Source organism: Babjeviella inositovora (assembly GCF_001661335.1).
Source record: "Babjeviella inositovora NRRL Y-12698 unplaced genomic scaffold BABINscaffold_14, whole genome shotgun sequence".
NCBI lineage: Eukaryota > Fungi > Ascomycota > Pichiomycetes > Serinales > Babjeviella > Babjeviella inositovora.
The window spans coordinates 392,895-408,106 of NW_017566851.1; the positions used below are offsets into that span (position 1 = coordinate 392,895).

General features: G+C 48.7%; 6 protein-coding genes and 1 non-coding gene across 7 annotated transcripts; 3 read left to right on the plus strand and 4 right to left on the minus strand.

Annotated features, from left to right (window-relative positions):
• Positions 1 to 199: 199 nt before the first annotated feature.
• BABINDRAFT_40958 (protein-lysine N-methyltransferase) lies at positions 200 to 1,026 on the minus strand (the record flags this gene model as incomplete). Its single annotated transcript, XM_019132000.1, has 2 exons — positions 200 to 926; positions 1,001 to 1,026. The coding sequence occupies 2 exons, from the start codon at positions 1,024 to 1,026 to the stop codon at positions 200 to 202; spliced, it is 753 nt and encodes a 250-aa protein (XP_018983061.1).
• A 944-nt stretch (positions 1,027 to 1,970) lies between these two features.
• On the minus strand, positions 1,971 to 2,041 carry BABINDRAFT_t335. Its single transcript has one exon. It is a non-coding gene; the product is annotated as a tRNA-Gly (tRNA).
• A 306-nt stretch (positions 2,042 to 2,347) lies between these two features.
• On the minus strand, positions 2,348 to 3,949 carry BABINDRAFT_41124 (uncharacterized protein; the record flags this gene model as incomplete). The annotated part of the gene is made up of 1 exon (XM_019132007.1): positions 2,348 to 3,949. One exon carries the CDS (start codon positions 3,947 to 3,949, stop codon positions 2,348 to 2,350), a length of 1,602 nt encoding a protein of 533 aa, XP_018983062.1.
• A 2,137-nt stretch (positions 3,950 to 6,086) lies between these two features.
• Positions 6,087 to 7,883, plus strand: BABINDRAFT_163437 (transcription factor TFIIIC subunit; the record flags this gene model as incomplete). The annotated part of the gene is made up of 3 exons (XM_019129913.1): positions 6,087 to 6,166; positions 6,212 to 6,348; positions 6,979 to 7,883. Coding segments are annotated over exons 1-3 (1,097 nt in total), but the record flags the coding sequence as incomplete, so codon positions are not given.
• Positions 7,884 to 11,168: 3,285 nt separating this feature from the next.
• Positions 11,169 to 12,789, plus strand: BABINDRAFT_163439 (uncharacterized protein). The gene has a single exon (XM_019129914.1). The coding sequence runs from the start codon at positions 11,522 to 11,524 to the stop codon at positions 12,731 to 12,733; it is 1,212 nt and encodes a 403-aa protein (XP_018983064.1). The 5' UTR covers positions 11,169 to 11,521; the 3' UTR covers positions 12,734 to 12,789.
• Positions 12,790 to 13,058: 269 nt separating this feature from the next.
• BABINDRAFT_163440 (U2-type spliceosomal complex subunit) lies at positions 13,059 to 14,233 on the minus strand. The gene has a single exon (XM_019129915.1). It carries the CDS (start codon positions 14,057 to 14,059, stop codon positions 13,298 to 13,300), a length of 762 nt encoding a protein of 253 aa, XP_018983065.1. The 5' UTR covers positions 14,060 to 14,233; the 3' UTR covers positions 13,059 to 13,297.
• A 387-nt stretch (positions 14,234 to 14,620) lies between these two features.
• BABINDRAFT_10061 (uncharacterized protein) lies at positions 14,621 to 15,112 on the plus strand (the record flags this gene model as incomplete). Its single annotated transcript, XM_019126669.1, has 1 exon — positions 14,621 to 15,112. One exon carries the CDS (start codon positions 14,621 to 14,623, stop codon positions 15,110 to 15,112), a length of 492 nt encoding a protein of 163 aa, XP_018983066.1.
• Between the last annotated feature and the right edge of the window lie 100 nt (positions 15,113 to 15,212).

The window sequence follows — 15,212 nt, forward strand, 5'->3', positions numbered from 1 at the left end:
GCAATAACCACGCTAGACTTCTACCATTGAAATGTTCCTACACTCATAAACATGTGGTATCTCTGATCCCAGACGCATCGCACTCTTTTCTACTCCACTACAGACATGTATCTTTTCCTTTAACTGCTAGAATCGATTTATCAGATAAATTTGCAAAATCTACTTGATAATCTGAAGGGGTTTAAGGGGGGGTTGGATGTTAATGAGTGTAGTACAGCTCGTCACGGAACTTCCAGGACTTACCTTCATATGACGCATAGCATGCAAACAAGTTGCTCAACCCGTTCTTGTGCTGAGGAACAAAGTCCGTCATGTTGACGCCCGGGTAGGCTTTCCTGATGACCGGCGCCATTACCTCACCCGTGGAGGAAATTAACTTGTACTGCAACTCGCCAAGGCTGTTCACAACCGTCTTGTCCTCGACCAAAAGCGACTTGGCAGTGAGGGCAACCTTGGACTGGCACTCGTCAGAGAGGAACGGCGGGTCGATCAATAATCTGTGCACCTTGCCCTTCAAATCATGCCTGTAGGCGAACGGCTCGACGTAGTCGTAGAACCCAAAGTGCTCTTTCCCAGCCAACAACTCGAATCTCTTGTCATACTCGAACAAATAGATGTGTTTGGTTGGGAGGACCACGTCGCGCTGCTTGATAGCTGAGTAGACCGATGGGGCACTGACGATACAGATGACAGTGTCAGCATCAGCACCATCCAATAGTTCGTCTGCCAAAAGGTTGGCCGTGTCTTCGGCGTACCAGAACTGTGATAAGTTCCAGTCTTCCTTGAATGTGTCGATGCTTAAAATGCTCTTGTCTTCCACCACATCGGTGGCCACCACCTCCTGGAGCTTGGCGAGCTGTGCGATTCTCTCCTCTTCCTCTTCCTTGAACTGCAAGAGGGCCTGTAAGGCGTATGGGGATAAGGTGCTATATGTTAGGGCGGGCCTTTATTTCTCAGTTGAAGCTGAGTCTAGATGGGGGCGAAAGATTGAGAGACATACATTGGTTCGTCGTCGGTATCAGACATGATATGTGCACGGGAAGGAAGGTCTGTGTGGGAAGAAGGGTCTGTGTGACCGGAAGAGAGATGCATGTTAGGCTTAACTTGTTTTGAGCCCTCTATGCAAAATTTTCGAGCTGCCAGAATTTTTCACCTAATCTGACCCATACTTTTTCTTATAGAATCTACTAATATTGCATGCTGCATGCAAATAGCTGTGATCACGTGCAGGGACTCGTAGCTAGATAGGGTTTAGAGACGGGGATTAAAACAGCTATTTCAAGTTTATTGGGGATTTTAAATCTGTTTCATGATCACCTGGAAATGGTATGGAGCAGGATTTTTAGATATTACGTGAGGTGTGAGCGTTTTTGTCTTGCCAATTGTCCGGCGACGTCATCGGTTTCACAAGAAAAAATCCAACCGGTTTGTTTGTTCGTACCTTTTTGAAGGGAGTGAATTTTTCCATCACTCTAAAAAAATAAAAATAAAAATAAAAAATAAAATAAAAAAAACTTCCTTTGTCAACCTTTCTCATTCAATTGAAGACCTAAATTATAGCGGTTTGGCTACTGGTTAGCCACGGGCTGATGGAAATGGCAAACAGCGCTTTATCTCTGACACGTGACAATCCCGTTCAAGGGTTGTGTCGTTTTCTTGGCCCAGTCGGGAGGGGGATTTTTGTATGCTTAACATAGTGCGGTGAGAGAGATACAACCGGAGTGCTCAAGACAAAGTGATACTTAGTACTAACTGTAAACTGTGGTATCTAGAAGATTATATGTGGTCTTATCTATAACGAGTATCCACGCAGTTTGAACTCCGATTAGGAAGCTGATCTTAAGAGCTAGCGTTGAATCTAGCTGTAAATGTCACTCGCATGACTGCTTCATAGCCCTGGCTTAAACACAGATATGTTTAAAGCTTGGTTCCTCCGATACTCAATGGTATGAGGGTGTGAAATATAAAAATGCGCCAGCCCGGAATCGAACCGGGGGCCCAACGATGGCAACGTTGGATTTTACCACTAAACCACTGGCGCTGGTAATTGTACTATAGCTAAGTCTGAACGATCAAACCACATTAAAGTACTGATTTTACAAGATGTTTGTATTTTCCACAGTCTGTAGATTGCCATATCAAGACCTTTTTTCGATAATGTCTTATTTACGATTGAAATAGTCGGTAGATTAGAAATCATTGATAACTTTGAAATCGTTAATGGCTTCGAGTTCAAGGTACAAGTACGCACAATAACAGATCCACAGCAACATGTATGCGCCATAATACGCGAATCAAGGTCAGCAGCAGACCGGCCGCACAGTGCTTAGGGCCTGTGAAACTGCCCTTAAACCTTTTGATCCGCCTTCTCCGTGTGCTCCAACTCAACCTTGACGGTCTCGCCTATAAAGTCACCAGCAACCGCATGGTATACCGCCACATCGGCCGCTCTTTGGGCAGCCTGCACATCTTCCCCGAAGATGACCGCAATCTCTTCCAACCCCTTGCCCTTGGTTTCTGGGAAGTAGAAATAGACGATCCAGAACTGGATAAAAAGCCAGCATGACCAGACAATGTAGTATCTCCACTGGATAGCATCCATGGCAATGTTGTTGACGTAGCCATTAAACAACAACGTGATACCCGCGGCTAATTGGTATAACGTAATACCCTTCGCCCTCATGGAGTATGGGTTGATCTCCAAAATATAGGTAACAGAAATAATGGAGCAAATGTGGTAAGCAATGTTGAACAAGTAGATCATCACAATCACGCCAACCGCTAAACTCTTGTCCTTGAAGTGACGCTGCTCATTGATAGCCGAAAGAATCGTTAAAATGCTGTAGACCCCACACAAACAGCCATAACTGGTTAAAATCAACCTCCGTCTACCAGCCTTCTCCACGGTGGACGCAAAAAAGATACCAGCAACCAAGCCAATGATGGTGTAGCCCATGTTTATCTTCAACTGCTCGTTACTGTCAGTGATACCGATGTTGTTCAAGAGGATAGTCATGTAGTACGAGATTAAAGCGTTACCACACAACTGTTGCATCGCCGAAAACCCCAACGAAAGAGCCAACCGCTTTCTGTTTGCGGCAGTTCTGAGCCACTCCATCCACGAGCTTCTGTTTTGGCTCTTTTCAAGCTCCAAGGTAGCGATAATCTCTGCCATCTCGAACTTGACCAACGGAGAGCTTGCGTCGCCGTTGCCGTGGTGCTTGGTCAAGAGCGCCAACGCCTTCCCGTGCTTCCCCTTGTTGATCAACCACCGTGGAGACTCTGGCCCACACATCACAATAATGGCAGAGACCAAAGGAAAGAAGCACTGACACAAACTAGGAATCTGCCACGACCAGTTGCTCTCTCTCATGGTCATGTTCGGCCCCCAGGTCACAAGCGCCGCTGTGAAAGCACCGAAGGGGAAGGAAGCCAGACAGATGGAGGTGATAATGGCTCTGTGAGTTGGGTAGGCCGCTTCGGTAAGCAAGCTTGGCGCCGCAGCCGAGGCGATACTACCGCCAAATCCCACCAAAATACGACCCGCAAAGAACATTCCAAAGTCCTTTGCAAACCCTTGGACGATAGCCCCAGTAATAATAACGCTGCTTCCGACTAAAACACCCATCTTCCTACCAAACCGGTCTAAGATGAATGAAATGAATGGGAAGGAGAGCAAGTAGCCGAAGTTGGTGCCGTTGTTCATTGTTGACAAGATGGACCCCTTTGGGTGGTTAAAGTGTTGCTGCCACGATGGCAAAGACTGCAACCCGTTCATCATTGACCCGTCGTAGCCCTGGGTCACTTGGCAGAGCACACTACCCAAGAGCAAGAGGTTCAACCTCACCAAGAACCAGGTCCTCCACCATGGTTTCTCAAGTTTCGGAACCATGTCCATCAACCCCAACTCGTGGCCCTCCTGGCCATCTATTTGAAGGATACTCTCCATGGATTTTACGTCTGAATTGACCGAGACCTGGCTCGTATTGTTTGGGTACCCAAAACTCATATTTCTGGGTTCGTGTTTTTATAGCTGAGGATTGGTACAACGGAGTGCGACGGGATGGATTTATATTTCGATCCGAGTTGGCATCCATCTAGCCACAAATTACAGCGATCTTTAACTGTGGAGTATATGAATCCCATCCATGTTAATTATTAGTACCTACGTGTGCCGTGACCTCTACCCTAATCTATTATCATGTACAGCCGGTCAACCTTACTGAGCAGCTGTATAATTATTGTTTTTGGCTAGCAATCCCCGCCTGCATTGGAGCGTGCCGGCCAAACGGAAATATCCGAAGTGACAGGCCGAGAGTATCTGGATGACAAAGCATTGGTGTGGTTCCTGGGAGGCAGTGCTAGTTTCTGGGACCAGACCAGAGATGGACATACGGCTGACAAACGTAGGGTGCGTCGGAGTTCGCCGACTATTGCACACCGAGTGCCTATTTCAGAAAGTCTGTCCAAGAACCTCTTCTGCATCACTAATCGATAGATATTGATAACCAAGGTTCTAGATCGATTATAAGGGCGCTTCCAGTTTCAATCCCGCGGAACCAGGGACTTGAACTGGTTCCTCCTCTCCTGGTGTCTCCAGGGTTCTGATCTGATTATGCAAGACTAAGGGTGCATCATGCCTGCTATGTGAGTTACGCTCATAACCTAGCATATTGCCCGGGTCCTTTATTCCTAAAATGTTGCCATTTTCTAACAGAGACTTTCACGAATGTTTGTTCAGTAGAACTGCTGATCTATATGGCTTGTTGACAATTCATGACGGTGTCTATAGTTGCGATGCGGGGTACTGGTCTCGCAAAGGAGTCAGGTGAAGCCTCTTGGCATAAGATTGTTTCTTATTTGTCTAAAACAAGTAATGACCTATTGGAAAGTAAACTTAACTGTTTCCGGTATATTATCTCGGTTATATTCCTCCGTTGCTTGAACCTTCGTTTCCGCGGTACAACTTGAGGGTAAGTAGCTTGTTAGGTAATATGATCCACAAAAACGAGTGGGATTAATACAAAGAGCAGGGTAGCCTCGCTGTCTAAGCCAAGAAACTTTGCCCAGGCCTTGGTGAGAGTTTCTGCTGCCGTACCCCTCGTCTTTCACTGGCCCAAGGTTCACCCCACATGATAATAAAGAAAACCCTTACGTACATGGGGGCATAGCTAGATAATCGGCATCTGTCCTCACCAAGCGAAGGAGTACCAGTAGCTCCTAAATTCCTAGCAAAAATTCATGTTTTTATTTGTTGGGTTATGTTCTGGGTAACTTAAGGTGGTTTTTTGCTCAGTAGATAATCCCTTGATCGTCAGTAAATGGCCGTACACAGGCGCCTGTAGCTTAAGACGGTCGAAAGGCTTGGCTTGAGTCTTTAGCCTTGGCGTTTGTCTCTGCGAGTGTTATAACCCCGATCTTTATCCTCAAAATTTCCAAAGTATCGGTCAACAGGGATTCGTATAGTTGCGATGACTGAAATTGACTTCACAGAAAACCTTAGTATCGCGTCCGGTACGTGTTTGATGGTAGTACATATTCCCGTTAAAAACGGTGGTGCGGAAGTAGCCGAGAGAAGCAAACTTTGAGATTCACTGAATTCCTTGATGGGAAGAGCAATACACAAGTAAATGGTTATAGCTTTAGAGAGGCTTTCAGTTACTTTTTTGAATTTGATGTAGGAGGATGGCAAAGGAAACGTGGATGAGAAGGATATAGGCCATGTTTTTGGAACTTATAATTCTATGTTTATACATATTTGAGCATAATTATAGTCCCATATGCAAATTACATCCGGCGCGGGTGTCAGCCCTACGTTGATGAACACGTGAATGGCGATTACAAAAATAAATAAAAAATGAGTCACTAAACCATTCAAACCATTAAACCCTCTATAAATTAATTTGAAGCTGAACTGAATTAACCTCACCTATTTAGCTATACCAAACTGCCTCCGACACATCACTCATAACCATCACGTGTGGTATCCACAACAATTCCCACGTTCGATTCCCGGCGCGCGCATTTAATTGCACAAATTTCTCCAACCTGAACTGAATCGCAGCTTCACGCAGCTTCTCACATTACGGCAATATGAGTTTTACGTGCTCTCCCGATGTGTTGATCGAACACATCTTTGAAGAGTTGGCATTTGACTCCGCGCAAGGTATGTACTGCCCCATTGGCTCTGCAACTGGTACTAACATCATAGGCGTTCCCATCGACGCAATCTGGGGGTATACCAAGGCCAAGATTGGCGAGGTGGATGATTTCCAAAAGCGGATCATCTGGAACTGGCTCTGTGACGAGGGCGAGGATAAGCTTCTCGTCTTTAATGGGACCAAACAGGTATGTATATGATTCGGCTTGGGTATGGAAACGAGATCTCCAGGGCAATTGCTTTGTGGAAAGCGAAGGACTAATGCTTTCCGTCTCCGATGGTTGAGATATGGGGCGTGTTTGTTGATCCGGTGCGTTGTAACTATGCAACGAAGTTCAGGCGTGCTAGGAGGATGAGACGATAATCTGGTATTGCAGTTATTCCTGTGATCAAAGTCCTGGAAAGCCAATAACGTTGTGGTCGAATCTTCGGAGCGCTTCTCCGGATGCAATTTTAAAATCTTTGGGAGTCTTCACTGGATCTTACTGATGAAACCACATTGCTCGACTGAAACATTACGAGCCTTCCTTGGGAATGGTAAAAAAATAGTATGGTATCAGGTTAACGGTCAATACCGGCCCTTGGCCTACTACGTCGATGGCTATCGCTTCAGATCACGCTTTGGATATGAGTTTCATGTCTTTCTTGGTTGGTTGCCAAATCTCTTAACTTGGAGGTTCCATGGTTACTTTGCTCTAGTATGCCCAAGCTACTTTTTCAATATCACCATCCGCTTCCAGGGCACTCCCACTACCCTCAAGCTCCTTCTCTCCCCCACAACCCATCCATTTCAATCCCTTAGCATTACTAACCTTTAGATCCCGCTTGCGCCCCTTGAGGAACTTCTCGCCACCAACCTCAACCTCACATTCTGCACCTCGGACGAGCTCCAGTGGAAATACCTCACCAACCTTCCCCGCAACACCATCGGAAATGCAGCGTTTTTAGTCCTCTGTGCGGTGGCAAAGCAGCGGCAGAACGGGATTGCAGCCATGGACGTGACCAAAATCACGGGCCAGGACCCCCGTTCGCTCACAGGGCGTCTCAAGGCACTAGAAGACCACGGATTGGTACAAAAACATCCGATTTTCGTCAACAACCGGTCCACAAACTTGCTCGTGCACCACAAATTCGCGGGGACGCCGCGCGTCGTGTATTCTGCCAGCGACACGGGCCAGATGCCGAGCCCCTGTGAGCTTCGCGCATCAATCCTCACGGCGCTCCGTGCCGCGCCCAACCGTCTCCGCGAAAAGTTTGACCTCCGCAAACAGCTCGGACTCGGAACCACAGGCAGTGCCAAGAAGTACTACCGTCGCGCAGTCGCTTATCTCGACGGTGGAGGCTATCTCAAGCACGTGAACGTGCACACCAGTGATGATCGTGACTTGTTGTGCATCGAGTTTGTGAAGGATTTAGACGTTGCTGATGACAACAGCTCAGACCTGGAAGAGCAGGAGGAAGAGGAAGAGGAAGAGTCGGGAGTGGCTCCGATGTACAACCGGTTCTACCCCGTACAAAACCAGGCCTTTGAGGTGATAAAGAACAGCGGGAGTGATGGTGCGACAACAATGCACTTAGTGCTGTCTGTGACGGGGCTAGGGTACACCAAAGCGTTCCAAAAGTTTATTGAACCGTATATCACCGCACTGGCGGGCCAAAAAAAACACTTGACAAACTACTCCATCATCAGAGGCTACGACTTTGAGGGCAAGGTCAAGTTCTACCGGTACTTTTCCGAACCGGTATATAACGAGCTCATGGGAGCGGACGTCGACCCCACCAGTGGTGAGCTAGGGCTGTGGAACGGAAAGAAAGCGTTGGGAAAGTTTTCCGCAGTGTCGAAGAAGGCGCTCAAGCCGTTGGCCAAAATGGTTGCGTTATTTCCGGGTTCCCAGCCGCCAAAGGTACGTGTCGATGCGGAATATGACGCGCCTGTGAGGAAGCGCGGACGGCCTCGGAAGGACGAGGGAAGGGGACTGAAGAAGGTAAAGACGGATTTGGCTGCCCAACTAGACCAGATAGCGGGGGTCGAGGGAGATGAAGTAAAGACGGAAAGTGCATCTGTGTTGAATGGTGGAGCTGAAACTGCAGGCTCCAAAGTCACTGGAACCGATACTGCTTCTATGGCTGAATGGGAGGCAGATGCCATGGCTGGAGCGGTTATTGGAACCGCTGTCGGCACAGTTACCGAAACGCTTACCGACTCCACTACCCAAACCAGTTCAGATGCCGCTACTGAAATTGCTGCAGACTCCATTACTGGCCCTGCCTCTAGCTCTGCCACGCCGTTAGCATCCCCAGCAGGGGCTTCCAGTCCGGCAAGAAGCAATGGTAGGACTCTGTGTCCCTCCGGGATTCCGATTCCTTCTTTTAAGGCCATCCGCCGCCAGGGAATCCTTCTCTCGCTCATCACTGCCCAAGACGGTGCGCTCGTCGTCACCAAAGACATGTTCGAGGAAATTGACCAACGCTTGGGCAGCAAGAACAACGTCACCGACAAACGCACCCTCGCGCGCGATATTGCCATCCTTGTATCCCAGGGAAAGCTCACAGTGTCCAATTACTCCTTCAATCATACAGGGGAGTGCGAAATCTCGCGAAAGTTGCTTCTCATGCCGTCGCTCCGTCCGACGAATGGCGCCATCCAGCGCGCCAAGGAGCGGGCGTTGAAATTGTACTTGAAACGTTTCCAGTTTAAAAAGCCCGACATGCTGACGCTCAACACGGACATCTCGTTCTTTGCGCCCGAGACGACGCTTAAGGCAAAGCGTGCGAAGGCAGCGCCGCGTGTGCGAAAGCCAAAACGTGCGGCTGCGCCCGCGCCACACCCGTTGGATGCGGCGACCGCGGACCGCAGGCCTAAAAAGGCACCATCCAAGCGCAAGCCCGTGGAAAAGACGCCGCGTGTGCGCAAGCGCGTGTCGATGGCGTTCGACAAGGACGACGCGATGACGCTCTACCGTGCGGTCATCATTTCCCGCTCAATGTCACCGAGTGGGCTCATCGAGTGGGAAAAGATCGCCGGTTTGTTCCAGGGCTTGGATGCGGATGACCTCCGACGGAAATGGCCCAAGATTCGTGGACTTCTCGGAGGCAATCCTGGGACGAAACGGGCGACAGAAACGTGGGAAAAGATCTTGTTTGAAGGTATTTCCGAGGGGTTGATCTCGCATTCCGACCTTCAGAGTGGGGACTACGAGATCTTGATCCACTTGTGGGCGAATTCGGATAGTTCCCGACTCGATGACCAGACCCATCCGTTGTACCAGAGTCGGATAGAAAACGCCACCCAGTACGAGTTCTTTGAAGCGACTCCAATCGAGGCGCTTAACGACGAGTTTTACGGAACCAACTCCATTGTCCAGAGAGAAAAGGCGCTTGGAAACATCGCGTTTACCGTTCCGATGGCTAGTAAGGCTGCCGTTACTCCCGATAGGGCGCGGATGGACGGGCTTCGGACGGTGTTGAAGGCCATCTTTGCGACCCAGGACGCCGTCTTCGAAAGTGCAAGGGTCCGCACGATTCTTGAAAAGTACACGGATGCAGAGGTCAAGGAGGCGGTGAAGGAGTTGGAACGTGATAAAGAGGCGGTTTTCTTGGCGCCCGACTCTACCAAGAAGTTTTCCCTCACGGATAGAGTGCTTAGCTCCGATGCCAGGGTGACGGAAGGGTTTTTGAAGGCCGTTTCGCAGTTCCGCTACCTCGCAGAGTCGATTACAGAGGAGAACAAGGCACTCGTTCTCTCCCCGGCAGTGTCCGACCCTGCGATGGTGTTGCTTCTCGAAGCACTCATCTACAAACGGCTTGATTTCACCAGAGTCGACCAACGCCACAAGACGCTTCTCGAGGGCTACGAATCCAGATCACTTGAACGCGAAAAAATCGAGTGTGACTTCATCGTCTCGGCTGCAAAGGCACCGGTAGGTGCGACGCTTGCACCCCAGCCGGTACCAACCGGAGGTCCGTGCAGCCGCATCTGGGTCGACACCAACGGGAACATTAATGCGCCGGTATGGTCGAAGATTGTGGCAACCGTCTTGTCTCACGTAATGGTCAAACCAGGGATCACCGTCGCAGGTGTGCACAAGCTCATGTGGCACATGGTGAGCAAGGACGAGGCCGTTGAGGTGGTGCGCTGGCTCGCGGCGATTGGCGCCGTTCACGTCGGTGAGTATGGCGGACATGTGTTGGTTCCGGGGTGGTACACCGTGTTTGGGTACGAATAGGTTTAAGTTTTTCGGTCTGTATCCGTTGAAATGCGTTGTGGAGAACTTATTAGCATAAGCGCAGATGATGAAACGGAGGGTCTAAGCCAAATATGAGGAGATTGCAACGTTTGAGAGGTTGGACGACCCGGAAGATAATTATTTGCGGTTAAGATTAGGCGTCTGACAACTATTTTTAGGCTCCAAAAGTGGCTCAAAGAATTGATACATTATTTGACCGAAACGAGATCTGGTTACAATAGTTGCTGCTAAAGGATATATTAGTAGTAGTTGCTTGGCACCATTCCCAGGTTAAAAATTATGTCATGTCTTTCTGTGCGTAAGTGGGATGAATAAATTAAGATAAGATGTTTGGGGTCCGTTCGCGTGTCTGTCGATATATCTAGGGTGTTTTCGATCGGTGTAAAGCCAAGAGACTGATATTTTGTGGCTTGGGTATCACCAAGGGTTCCGGTTACGTTTGGACATCATTGGAGAGAAAGCTCAGTATACTGGCAAATACGAATGACAACTTTCGCTGGGAATGAGATCACTAACTAACTGAAAAGAGTTTCTTTTTTATTTATTTGTTTATTTAAATACACTAGACCAAAATAGTAATCTGTTTATATAGCTATAACAACGGAAAAACTCTCAGCTCATGCTGCAGTTGGAAAATGGAATATACTAAACCTGCATTAATAGCTTTCACCAGCAAAGTCGCATAAGCACTTGCTCCGCATTTTAATCTAGCTTGGATATGATTATTAGGTTTCTCCTCTGGTATGATCTATTTGAACCGATTTAACAAATACTGAGCCTGTACCAGTGCCAAGGTCTAAGCCGTGGCTCGAGCTTCTGGGGTAACGGGTTAGCAAATTGTATGACGCAAACCGGATGCAATGTTACCCCCACCTGATATTGGCAGACACCGCCTTTTTCCGGTCGTACCTTGCAATAATTTTAAAATAATCTTTCTAAATTCTCATCTAAAACTGATATTAAAACACTCCTCCAGAGACCTCCGCCCCGTCGCATAAAACGAACCTATCTGTTACCCTGCCTCCTGCATTTACAACGGGGAAAAGGATTTTTTAGCTGAAATCCACACAATGGAACAGCAGTTCTTCTCTCGCCAGTCCACCACACAGCAGATATGGACTCCCGGAAGAACAGATCATCAAAAGCGCGCACTCAGCAGCCCAAACCATACGACCGCTCTGAAAACCCGTCCATCTTCACCCGGGTCCGGCGGTTCTTCACGCCCGCAGCCTGGGCGGCAGAAGTCTCCGACTCTGACAGTCTGGTCGTGCGCGGGCCAGAGCCGTTCACATTTCCAGAGCCGGATATTTCAGCGCTCACCACCCCAAAAACGCTCAAGCTTTCGAGCTCCACCTTTAGCGCGTCGCCCAATGCAACCCTAGCGGAGTTCTTCCAGCGCCGCGGCGACAACCCGTTGAGCGAGATCGAAATGGAAGGCGTGCAGTCGCTCCTCAAGCGGCTGACGGCCAAAAACACGCCGGTTAAGGGCGTGTCCACACCAGATACGACGGTGCTTCGGTTCCCCAGCGAGCTGGGCCACACCCCCGTGGTGGCCACTCCTCTGTTCACCCCCTCGTATGCCACCTCACCGGCGCCGACGCATTCGGCGAAACGTGTCTATCAGTTCTCTGGGCTCCCGTCCCCGTACCGCACGCGCATCCGCTCGCCATTGGCTGCCAGGCTGCCGATCATTTCCCTTCCTATCAAGCGCTCGGACAAACCGCTAAGCAGTACAGCGTCGGCATTATTGTCGTTACTTGAGCTGCCGCTGCCGGAAACGCCTGCGGGTTTCTCCAATCCATACGCGAAGCGCCGGTTGAATGACTTGGAGCAGTCCACGCCGAAAAAGGCGACGATTCTTGATATCGAGAACACGATAGAAAAGGCTCCGTCGGGGGACTTTTCCTTCTCTGTGATAGTTCCCACCCCCAAGGCAGAGGCCAAGGAACAAAGTACAGAGGCTGTGAAGCCTTTCTTGTTTGAAAAAACAGAACCAGTCAAGCCGTCTTTGGCTGGTGCTACGGAGGTGGTATCGACGACCCAGAAACCGGTCTTTTCCTCTGGCAGCTCTGAGGCCAAGGAACCAGCTACATCGGCTCTCTTTGGAAAGTCTTGTGAGAACGGCTCGGACCCAGTAAAGTCTGCTTTTGCGCCTGCCATGAACGGGCCTGCCACAGCTGGAGCCCCGGATGTGTCAGAAAAAGAAGAAGCCGCCCTTACTCCGTGCCTGGCTGAGGAGTTTGTATTTCCACTGATCGTCCCGGCTGCCAATGTCGAGGTGGATGACCTGCTCGTCGCTCAGTATAAAGACATTTTCACCTTCTAGGGAAGGAGTTTTTTTTTTTTTTTTTAGTTTCTTTAATATCTCTTGGGAATATTAATAACGTTGGTTTCTAATCGAGTGAGTAGCAGCTATCTGTCTCTGTAAAATACGCTACACACGGATTTTGTAGCATAAGAGTTTATGAATTTTTCAATCAGGTGTATGCCATTTTTGACTGTAAAATTTCTACAACCATGGACACGAATTATAAACGTGTATACCTTGTTATAGAACTGCCTTTTGTGTCTAGACGTGACAAGGGGGTAAATGGTTTACAAATGAAAGCCTTTTACATTTACGCGCAGTAAATCTACATCGTTGATAAAGATCGGAACTCGTGCAATTTAGCGCCCGCACTGAGCAAAGGACATTCTAATTGATCTATCTTTGTATAAAGATCGCTCATTCCAAGTAATGAGTTTCACAATGGCAAACAAAACAAGCTGTTTAGATGGAAAAGACCAGTGCTGCTGAAATCGGGCGGAATTCAACGTATGTGGGAAACAGGATTTAGTGATAATAGCTCCCGTATACCTTATCGGATCGGACCTTCAATGTTGACAGATATTAGCCCTTTAAAAGTTGTCGTAAATCCTTGGCCGGCTTGATGATCCCACTGGTGTCCTTCCCACAGATGAAACACCCCTTCTTAACATTGTACTGCTTAAAAAAACATGCTTCGCAGAAGTAGTGCCCGCAGTTCGTCACCACCGGCGACTTATAGTCCTCCTTGCAAATGACACACTTGAACGGAACTCCTTCCTCCACAATCTTATCGCGGATTCTAGCACCCAGTCCCACGGTCTCCCACTCCTTATCGATTTTCCAGCCCGCCTTGATCGCGTCTCGGATGTGCAAGAACTTGCACGTGTCTCCGTACCCACAATAGCCGGTTTGCTTGTAGTCCTTGCACACATCTGGCTGGAAGTCTATGGCAGTGGTGGATCGCACATTAGTGGCTGCCTTAATCGGGCCGTTAAAGGCAGTGGAACCCGTTTTGTCTGTTTTGGAGGTCTTGAAATCGCTGTAGTTGCTTCTGCCCTTGTAAAGAGAGTCATCACCGTCTGTTTCAATCTTTTTTGTTTCTTCTGCCTCATAGAGCACATTCTGCTTGGTGGCATCAGAGGTGTTTGTGGTGCTCTGCAATCCCAGGCTACTGAACACTGTGAGAATGCTATCTGGTCCCTTTAGTGCGGGCTGGATCAGAGACGGCTTACTCCTCTTGATCACGGGAATGGCTTCCTCGTCAAGGTGAGCAGCGGCGTCATCAAAGTCCACTTTTTGGCGCTTTTTGCTGACCGTAGCCTTGGTGTTTCTCTTCTTGAACATGGTAGGTGATATCGGTGGAATATGGGGATAGAATGTCGCAGACGTGTATCTAATCAAGAACAGATGGTGCAAGCTCTGAGTGGATGGCTGGCGTATGAGCTATGAAGGTAAACCGATACCTGTTTCTCGATCCCGGACTGTTTCACCTTCCCTGAGTTCAGGAATTACTTATGATGGCGATATCTATTCCCACTGCTCGAGGAAGTGTTCTGTGTTAACCACCGTGGTATCTATCAGTGGCGCCAGGACAGAACCGCCGTTGATATTGGGCCGTGCGTGGAATTTTTTACATACAGGATATTATGTACAGGACTTGCGAGAACTCTCGATGCCTGTAATTGACAAAGGAATTTACTAGCAAGATGACTAATTGTGGCGCATGCATGTCTAAGTGGCAAGTCATGCCTACATTGGGATCGTGGCTGTGAGAATCGCTACGGGTCTTTATTTAATTGCAGGATGACGGTGTTTACATTTTATTCGTCAAACCAGACTCAACCTTTACAGCTGGTCACTTTTCATCAAAGCTGCTTCTTTTCCTTAAACTATAGGTAAGACTCCATGCCGAACCAAACGTCATCCCAGATTGCCGAGTCGTACCTCCTCTCGGCCCAGCTCACCACCTTCAGCAAGCTCCTCCCGTACGCGAAGTTTGCCAAGCTCTTTCCCAGGGCCACAAATCCCAAGACGATTGACCTGATGTACAAGCAGCTAGCTCGGCTGAAGGAGGAACAATTTGAGAGGGTAAGGGCTCTGCTATCGCGGGACTTTGCGCCGCTGGTATCGGTCCAGGGTTATGTGGACGAAAACCCGTTCACAGATAGGACCACTATCGAGTCTGTCAACGCAAAGTTAGAGCAGCTTTGCAAGCAGCTGGAATACGAGATTTCCAGCGTAGAGGCTTTCAACGCAAAGTTGCTAGAAGCCATGAATATGAGTGTGGATGAGTTGAACGACTTGCGCTACGGAAAGTATACCAGCCAGGAGTTGGTGCAAAGCACGAATGAATCGTTGGATCGATTGGAGGAAATTTTGGCCGAGAAACTACCATAGCGTTTTAAAATCGAATCGGTGTCAGGAACGTTTGTGGTTTGGTTCCAGGCTTGAGGATGGCCCTACGGGTATGGTGCTGACCCTATAGAGCAGGCACTCT